Genomic DNA, 10,165 nt, shown 5'->3' with positions numbered 1-10,165 from the left:
ACTGGCGTTCACTGAACCGGAATACCAACCAACGATTGTTGTCGTCGGTGCGCTTTTTATCTCTCCTCTTTATTGTTCGTCGATCTGCAACTTCGACCAGCAGCCTCCAAGGCTGGTGAGTTCTTTGTCTCTCATCCCCGATAGATCTATAAATTTCTTTCTCTTTTTCTCTTTATTTATTTTTCTCTGTCTTTCTGTTACTAGATTAATAGAACTTAGATATGATATAAAATGAATGACATATTATCAACCGTCAAAGTACTACAACTATGTAAAAAGAAGAATGCTTTAATATTAAATTGTTATTTAATTAAACAAAAGAATACCATAAAATTTTATAGAACAAATTTTTTTTAAATATATAATTATAAGTCAAAATGCCAATCATATACTATATATGACCTTCTTGTCAGTTTTTGTTAAAAATCTTATATAGATAACTTTTTTAAAAATCTTATATAGAATAGTATTTTCAATAACTATGTTTGTTTAAAATTTATTTTTCTATATTTATTTTTAATGGTTAACCTTGCTATATGGTAACTAGATGTGTGACCGTGAAAAACGGCGACGATAAATAGTTTTTTTTTTTTTTTTTTTTTGTTACTGGAAAATAATTATTAGAATTTATTATTAGTATTTATGTAATAAAAATTACCATTTTTAGATAAGATGTTTTTGTTTATACCTTATGTTTATATTATATATTTATACTATTGATGTAAATTAATTAATATTTGTATTTAATTTAAGAAATATAAATTAATTTATATACATGAAATTAATATTTTAAGCTTTTTATTTTACTTCAAATCGAGTTTCTTAATTATTTTCCTTAAGACAGTTCTTCAAACTTTTTACAAGTATTAATGAATTATTTATGCATAGTTGATTTATACAAAAGCTTTGTAACTTATACCATTTAAAATTCAAAATATAACTAATATGCTTTTTATAATAGACAAAATTGCAAAAATGGTCCCTGTGATGTGCATTTTTTTAGGGTTTTGGTCTAAACCCCAATTTTTTTTGGATTGGTGGTCCTTTTGAGCTAGTTTACATGTAGTTTTGGTCCCTATCCAAATTAAAAAGACTATTATACTCTTAATGCATTTAGTTTTCATTTTTCTTTCATTTTTTAAAATTATTATTATTATTAAATATAAAACCAGACCCACCTCGCTCTCTCTCACACACACACACACAAACACACACCCGACCATTTTACGCACATAGTTCCTTTTTATCCCATCGACCTTCTTTCTCCATTCTTTTTTGACAAAATTGAAAAAATGGTCCCTGTGGTCTGCAATTTTTTTGGGGATTTTAGTCTAAACCCCGAGTTTTTTTGGATTAGTGGTCCTTTTGAGTTAGTTTCGTTGCGGATTTGGTCCCTCGGTAAACTAAAATGACTTTAATACCCTTGGGGTATTTATTTTATATTTTTATTTCATTTTTCTTAAAACTAATAATTATTTATTTGTTTAAACAATAAAAAATAAGATGCCTCTCTCTCTCTCTAACCTTTTCTCCTAAATGTTGCAGTTCTATCAGCCTGATGAACCCATAAACACATGGGCATTCAACGAAACATTCCCAGTGGGCACAAAGTCGACCTACAAGACCATAAAAGTGAAGCTACGCAATGCACCAATTAGCAAAGATCGATCATGGAGGAAAACAGTTACTGATTTCAATAAGAAGCTTAAATTTCACACACATACACACTAGTTTCTTGCTTCATCGACATGGTTTCTCCACCAAGATTGCATCCGGTCTCACCCCAATTCATCCCACCCTCATCAGCAAAAGAACAAATAAATATCATCTCTATAAGTTTTTTATTTGAATCTATGATTACAATAACAATAGGGGATTTGATGGTTATTTGACATTGCAAGATCTCATGGCGATTTGCCATTGTAGGATATGGGTTTATTTCACCGTTGTAGAGGAGGCTGAGGGAGGGTCGATGTAGTTTGCGTTGGGGTAGCGGGAGCAGATGGAAGCTTTCGGTTTTAATGGAGAGGAGGCTTCCGTTTGGTGGAGCTTTCGTAGGTTGTGGTGGCGATTCATACCATGTTCTGACCCACCCCTGCCGGCTGGAAACACCCTGTAAAACTGGTATTTAATCTTATACTTTTGACCTTAATCTTGTCCCAAGAGCCAAACACTGTTCTTTTCTGACTATTTCAATAGATTCGGTCCTTCCCTCATGATGGCAGCGCCGACGGTGGGCAAAGATCTGTTATTTTGGTGAGTTCCATGTGATAACGTAGAACTCCTCCACTCTAGCTTTTTTTAGCAACCCACCGGTGCTTCCGCGTGAAGATTGGAGATAAGGTGTTGGGGTCGAGTTCGGGTGGGATGAATCCCATCGGAGCTTCTTTGGTGGGGACCGCCCCTGTGGCTGCAACCTTGATGGTGGTGAAACGGGGGGTGAGTTTGGATGGTTTGACAGTGTTGAAGGAGATGGGTTGCGATTGTTTCCATGGGGAGGTTTGATTGGGGATTAGAGTGCAAAAAGGGAAGCTTGGGTTTCCATGGGGAGGTTTGATTGGGGATTAGAGTGCAAAAAGGGAAGCTTGGGTAGCCATGCCATCGTGTTTGTAGATGATTGGAATCAAGAAGATGAAGAAATGGGGACATATTTTTCATATAGTAGAATACACACTCAAACATGTGGGGGGGAGAGAGAGAGAGAGAGAGGCCCCTCTTTTCTTAAATATTAAAATAACTATTAGATTTAAAAAATTGAAAGAAAAATGAAAAATAAATACCCCAAGGGTATTACGGTCATTTCACTATTTAGAGAGAGTAAAAACGCAACCAAACTAGCTCAAAAGGATCATCAATCCAAAAAAGTCGTGGTATGGACTAAAACCCCCCAAAAAATACATACCATTGGGACCATTTTTGCAGTTTTGTCTTATTTTTTATCTGATGTAAAGAAAATCTCAATTGTGTATACTTTCACCGGACTGACCGAGGTATGCACCGAATTGACCGACTTCGCCAGAAAAGGTGCTACACAGATCAGAGTATCATCAGACCTCAACAACCCACCAGAAAAGGTTCTATATACCTTCATTGTTGTTCCACAACCTCGCCAGATAAGGGTTTTTCTTGTTCCCCCGCCTCCATTTCACTGAAGAACACATCTGTTCCACCTATTCCTTTACAAAGATTAACAGATCTGGAGCGACGATGGGTGGTTACGGTTGATGGTTGGGGGCGGCCTTGTTGCTTCATTTATATTGGCGAATGCTCGATGAGGGACCAAGACGAAGCAGCAACGACGACAAAGTTTGGTGGTGGTGGGTTACGACAGGATGGAGACAGAGGGACTGCCACCGTCAGCTGTGGTGGTCCTCTTCCCCGATGAAGTGAGAAACATGGTATAATGACGAGGGGAGGTGGTGATGGGTGGTGCCTGGAAGCCTTCTCCGGTCAATGGCATAAAAGGGAAAACCACGGTGGTTCTCGATGGTTACACAACAGCAACACCAACCTTGGTGGTGGTGTTTCTCGGTAGTGCAGGAAGAGGCTACAGGTGGTGGAGGAAAGAGCTCCGGCAGAAACAATGGGGTGGGGATGGTGGTTTCCGGTGGGGAAGGAGGTGGTGGCAGTGGTGATGCTATGGTGGAGTAATGGTGGTTAAAGGTGGAGAAAATGCGATGAGGGTAAGGGAGGTTTTATGGATTTTTTTTTTTTTGAGAGAGAGAGAGAGGTGAGTCTCATAATTTATATTAATAAAACTTTATATTTAATAGAGAAAAACATAGAAAATGTATCAGAATGGTATTTTTGGCTTTTTAATTTTACGAGGGACCAAAACTACAAAAAAAAGTAGCTCAAAAAGACCATCAATCTAAAAAATCGGGGTTTGGACCAAAACCCCAAAAAAATGCATACCACATGGATCATTTTTGCAATTTTGTCTTTATAATATAGCATAATAGTTTTTATAATTTTGTAATAATTTAGAAACAAATTAAACATATTTATATTGTTTTGTGAATTTGTCTTAAAGTTTTGGTTTCAACCCCGCCCCTCCGATGATAATGTTTGTGGTCAGTGCCTGCACAACAAGCTATGGAAGGAGGGAGGCGATGAAGAAAATCACGTGAGAAAAAGAAAGGTCATTATTATTATTATTATTATTTTTATTTTTATTTTTATTTTTGACAAATACAAGTGCAATTAAAAGATAAATAAAATTTGCAACACAATATTTTGTAAATACCTTTCTAAAACAGAATCCCTTAGTTAAAAACTCTAATATGAGCTGGATTTTGATTTTTTATTGTAAAGTAGGCTTTCAAATGTTTGTGGTGAGCACATGCAAAGAGAAAAGTCTTTTTCAAAGTCAAAAAAGAATTACGACAGTCGTCGATTTCTTTGACTTTCTTTGCTCTATATTTCTCCATTTCATCTCCACTTCACTTCATCGATTTCTCTATATTCCTCTCCTCTGCAACACCAGCCCCAAATCGTCAGTCTCTGCAAAAGAAAGCAGCCCAAAATCTTCCCTCTCTCTCATTTTCCTGTAAGTAAAATTTAAAACTCTAACCTCGTTTTTTATACTCAGTGACTCTATCAATCTGTCACTTTCTTTGACTCTCTCAATCTTTCACAGTGACTGGTTTGTTATCGTGATTCAGTTTATTTTGTTAATACTAATCTACTACTACCATCTGCTATGTTGAAAATGTGTGTTAATTAATTATAAACGGTTGTGAATTTTAGTAAACTTTCTAGTCTGTTCTTTTTGCAATAAAGAGTGTGGTCAATATAATTACGTGAGACTGGAAACACGTATGTGAAAAGGGTTGTGGTAGAAGGATTGTTATTTGATTTTGATCAAATTATAGCCTTCTGTGTGTTGAGATATTAGGGTCATGCTCATTGGTTCTCTTTGACTCATTGTCTAATACTTATCTACAATTCACCATGGCTTGCTTCAAACAATATTTTGTAATGTATCTTGTAGTGTTTCGTGGCCATACTATTTGATCGTGTCTCATATCATTCGTAGATTAATGCTTATGTGTTAATATGTATCATATCATTTATAGCTTATTTGACCCAAAAGGCCCTTATTATGGATGTTCAAACATATTTGTTCAAATTTGTTTATACTTACAAAAGTAGTACTAGTGTTTTTATTAACATGTGAGCTTTTCATTGCAAGTAAACATCATTTCTGAAAAAATGTAAGAAGACATATACTTTGAAGAATTAATGAACTCAGACAATATACAACAATATATAACAGATAGCATCGTAATTGCATTTTTTTTCATTAAATAAGAAATTTCATAGTCTTTTCTTTTATCAAAAGCTTTCACCTAATTCCAAATTTTCTGCATAGACGTTATCATTTAACCATTGTCTTCTAAATATATGATCTTATATTCAGTTCATTTCGTACAATTGTCTTTACCTTTGTTTCTTATCAAATTCGCCAACAAACATTTGAATTTACAGGAGCCTGCGGTCATACCATCAATGGCATCTTCTTCAACTTCATCCGTTCACAAGAGCTTTAAGTATGATGTATTTTTGAGCTTTAGAGGTGAAGACACCCGTAAAAGCTTTATCGATCATCTTTATTATGCTCTTCAGCAGAAAAACATTTCCACTTATAAGGACGACGAGAGAATTGAAAAAGGGAAAAGGATCAGTGATGAGCTCATGGAATCCATTGAAGACTCAAAATTCTTCATCATTGTTTTCTCCAAGAAGTATGCGTCTTCATCTTGGTGCTTGAATGAGCTTCTAAAGATAATGGAGTGTCACAAGTCAACCGAGCATACTGTTTACCCCGTATTCTATGATGTGGAACCCTCTGAAATTCGCAATCAGACCGGGGCAGTCGGAGAAGCCTTTGCCAGACACGAAAAGGAAGAGGCTGCTGGGAAATGGAGAAAGGCTTTGAAAGAAGCAGCTGATGTGGCTGGTTGGGAGTTGAAGAACACTGCTGATGGGTAATTTTTATCATATCTCTACAATATTCTTTCGTTTTGTTTCTTTCTAATCTACGTTTACCTTGGATATAAAGGCCTCGGACATGCCTCTTATATTGGATTTTTAAATCCTAACTCATCCTTGAGTCTTGTTAAAAGATTAAACATGAAATATGGTTATATTACGATTTTATTACCCCATCTGTATTTGTATGTTTTAGATATGAAAGTAATTGCTTTATATGTGGCTTTTGAATCTTCTCTACTATACAGGCATGAAGCTAAATTCATTAGACAAATTGTTGAAAAGCTTTCACTAGAGTTACGGGCCATCAATGTCAGCATCGATAAAAACTTAGTAGGCATGGAGATTCGGATCAAGGATATTATATCATCTTTAGGAACTGCTTCTGATGGTGTTCACATGATCGGGATCTGGGGGATAGGAGGTGGTGGGAAGACAACTTTGGCCAAAGCCATTTTTGATAAAATATCATTTCAATTTGAAGGGAAAAGTTTTGTTGAGAATGTCAGGGAAGTTTCAAATGCACCTTTGTCTGGTTTAAAGCCATTACAAATTCAAATCCTTTCAAATGTCTTGAATAATCATGGCATCAACATAGGTAGTGTTTCCGAGGGGAAAAACATGATGTCTTGGATGATGGGTGGTAGAAAGACTCTTCTTGTTCTAGACGATGTGGATCATGTAGCCCAGCTTGAGGCGTTAGCTGGTGACCCTAGTTGGTTTAAGTCAGGAAGTATAATTATCATTACAACTAGAGATGAGCAAGTGTTGGTAGCACATGGAGTGAAGTTGATTCATAATGTCAATTTGCTATCAGATAAGGAGGCAATTTGGCTCTTTAGTAGGTATGCCTTTGGGAGAGATTTTCCATATCAAGAGTACCAAGAGCCATGTGGAAAAGTTGTATGTTATGCAGCTGGTCTTCCTTTAACAATCAAAGTTTTGGGTTCATTTCTCTGTGGTAAAAGTAAGCTTGAATGGGAAGATGCCCTAAATAGGCTAAAAACAATTCCGTTACAGGAAACTCAGAAAAAGTTGGAACTTAGCTATATTGGTCTAGACGACGATTACAAGGAAATATTCCTAGATGTTGCAACCATACTGAAAGGTTGGCGGAAAGACTTTATAATTCAAGCACTTGAAAGCTGTGGATTTCATGCTAGAATTGGTTTAAGAGTTCTTGAGCAAAAGTCTCTCATAACTATTGATGGTGAGCGTTTGGGCATGCATGACCATTTAGAAGAAATGGGCAGGAATATTGTTCGTCGTTCACATCCCGATATGCCTAACAAACATAGCCGATTGTGGAATAGAAAGCAAATTGAAGATATATTGGCTAATGACTTGGTAAGGTTCTAGTTTATATCTAAGATGGAGAAACTAACACACATTTTCATTAGATTTTGACAAAATTCATTGTGATTACTTTTTGGTTACAGGGTACTGAAGCAACAAGGTGTGTGCAATTCTACCAGGGGAGACTCAGTCCACAAATTGTTATGGAAGGTCTTAGAAAGATGAAGGAATTGCGGTTTCTTGATGTGGAAAATCTTTTCTCGAGTTTGGAAGATAAAAAAATCATGCCAAACTTTCTAAATGGTTTAGGATTTCTGTGTTGTAATTGGGGTTTTGATAAAGTCAGCCTCAGCCCATATTTTCCAGATGGTTTACGATTTCTGCGTTGGACCAGTTACCCTTTTAGGTCTTTACCCCAAACATTTGAAGGAAGTAATCTTGTTGCTCTTGACATGACTAACAGTGATATGCTACAACTTTGGGAAGGGGGAGAAAGAAAGGTAGAATTGTGGTTGATTAATTGTTTTAAATAATTCACTATAATGCTATAAATCCATTGCTTTGTTATTATACGTACCAGTATTCATTTTGTTATTTTTCTTATGTTTAGGTTCTTAAACAGCTCAGATTCCTTGACCTCAGGGGTTGCTCAAGGTTGAGGAGCATTGACCTTGGGCAGACTCCAAATCTGGAGATATTAACCATTACAAGATATGGTGGTTTGGTAGAACTTTACATGCCCTTTGAACGTCTAAAACTCAGATCCCTCGAACTTCATGGTGTAAAGTTGAAGAGGTTTGACCTTGGGCTGACTCCAAATCTCGAGAAGTTGTGGCTTGAAGGTGAAGGTAGTGAGTTGGAAGAACTTCATATGCCCGGTAAATGTCTAAATCTCAAATCCCTACATCTCACCCATTCAAAGTTGACGACCATTGACATTGGGTTGACTCCAAACCTCGAGGATTTATATATTGGATATTGTAATGATTTAGAAGAACTTGAAAAGGCCAATAAATGTGTAAAGCTCAGATCCCTCAAGCTTTCTGGTTTAAAGCTGAGGACCTTTGACCTTGGGCCTAGTCCAAATCTTGAGAGGTTGAGTTTTTATGATTGCAACGATTTGGAAGAATTCCACATCACCGAATGTCCAATACTGACAAGCATCAAGATTGGGCTTTCAAAGTTGAGGATCCTTGATCTGAGGCTTGTTCCCAATCTCAATAAATTGTTTCTTTTTGAATGCAAAGGTTTGGTAGATCTTCACATGCCCAGTAGATGTCTAAATCTCAGGTCCATGAAAATCACTAATTCAAAGTTGAGGACCTTTGACATTGGGTTGGCTCCGATTCTCACGCATTTAAGTTTTACAAGTTGTTATGATTTGGAAGAACTTCATCTGGCCAATGAATGCCAAGAGCTTGAATCCATCACCATTACTCATTCAAAGTTGAGGACCCTTGACCTTGGGATGGCTCCAAATCTCAAGGAATTACATCTTAAAGAATGTTATAAACTGGTACAACTTCACCCGCTCATTCGATGTCTAAAATATCTTGTCGACTTAGAATTGAGTGGCTCTTTCTGGTTTATGTATTTTTCATTTCACATAAAGGATAATACTTCTGGTAGAGTGAATGAATCACTTGAGGTTCGTCCCTTAGCTAAATTATATTTCACCCTAGGAAGTTGCCCATTTCACATCGACTATCATTTGCCAGAGTTTGAGTTTACATGTTTTCATAAAGAAGATCTACCCTCATTGACTACAAGTATTGAGAAGCTTATTTGTGGAGATCCATGTACTTGCATAAGGCTTGAGACGTTTTCAAGTAGCATTTGTGAGTTACAACGTTAAAGAATGCTCAAACCCAAAGAAAGTATTCCAGAGGCATTCAAAGGAGCTGAAGTGGTATTTTATGACTTGGCAGATACAAAAGCTGACATTTATTTTCCATGCATTGTAAAATGTCAAAATTCAACAACACATGTGGATGTTGAGCATATTATAGAATACGTAAAAATTATATTTCATTATTTTTAATTTTTCTGTAATTGAATTTGTATTTGTGTTACCACCGAATCCTAAGATTTGAATCATTTCCAACGATTACAAGTTCTAGTGACTTGGAAGCATTCAGAGCACAAGGCGATTTTCCTGACTGCTTTTGGCTCAAGTCATTCCATGTAATTGTGTCTTGTCTTTAGTATCTCGAGTTTCTTTAACCATCATTCTTGTCTTGGAATGAAATAGTTGCACATTTGGTCAAGTCAAGTATGAAGAAATATATTATTTGGGTCTTGGATTGTGTCAATAGTTGGGTTTGATAGGAATATATATATATATATATATATATATATATATATATATATATATATATATATATATATATATATATATATATAATACATGTATTGTTGTTGCTAATCTGGATTCTACTCAATGAGAATGCAAAACGATAAAGTCTTAGAAGTGGAACGAATATACAACGAGGTTTGGAAGAAAGTGTATAAAAAGCAGAAAATCATCAAAATTTCATGGCCCACTGCCAGGGTCTATCTTATATGTTGTTACTTAGACTTGTACACACTAAACGATACAAACTAATTCAAATAAAATATAAATTTCTATTGAAAAGGGGGTATCTACTACCACAAATTATGTTTTTTGGTTGATTTCCATGTGTCCGATCTCATCATTAACGCTCCCAACTGTAACACCCAGATTTCCATGTATGAATTTAAAGCTTTATATATATATATATATATATATATATATATATATATATATATATATATATATATATATATATATATATATATATATATATATATATTCATTTTTTGGGCAACTCAACGAGTTGGAAGGCTCCAACTC

At 35.6% G+C, this 10,165-nt stretch overlaps 1 protein-coding gene across 1 annotated transcript; it reads left to right on the top strand.

Annotated features, from left to right (window-relative positions):
- Positions 1–4,438: 4,438 nt before the first annotated feature.
- LOC145074379 (disease resistance protein RPV1-like) lies at positions 4,439–9,337 on the top strand. Its single transcript, XM_079020767.1, has 5 exons — positions 4,439–4,549; positions 5,491–5,990; positions 6,243–7,341; positions 7,434–7,790; positions 7,901–9,337. The coding sequence occupies exons 2-5, from the start codon at positions 5,512–5,514 to the stop codon at positions 9,143–9,145; spliced, it is 3,180 nt and encodes a 1,059-aa protein (XP_078876893.1). The 5' UTR covers positions 4,439–4,549; positions 5,491–5,511; the 3' UTR covers positions 9,146–9,337.
- Positions 9,338–10,165: the final 828 nt, after the last annotated feature.

Source organism: Lactuca serriola, chromosome 9 (assembly GCF_051521515.1).
Source record: "Lactuca serriola cultivar US96UC23 chromosome 9, Lser_US96UC23_V15, whole genome shotgun sequence".
Lineage (NCBI taxonomy): Eukaryota > Viridiplantae > Streptophyta > Magnoliopsida > Asterales > Asteraceae > Lactuca > Lactuca serriola.
The sequence above is the reverse complement of the archived record's forward strand: the minus strand, read 5'-3'. Positions and strand labels throughout refer to the sequence as shown.

Bases quoted from the DNA above. Each gene is read 5' to 3' on its own strand.
- LOC145074379 (XM_079020767.1), top strand. From the start codon at position 5,512: ATGGCATCTTCTTCAACTTCATCCGTTCACAAGAGCTTTAAGTATGAT. The intron at 5,991-6,242 runs GTAATTTTTATC...TCTACTATACAG, and splicing joins TTGAAGAACACTGCTGATGG to GCATGAAGCTAAATTCATTA. The intron at 7,342-7,433 runs GTAAGGTTCTAG...TTTTGGTTACAG, and splicing joins ATATATTGGCTAATGACTTG to GGTACTGAAGCAACAAGGTG.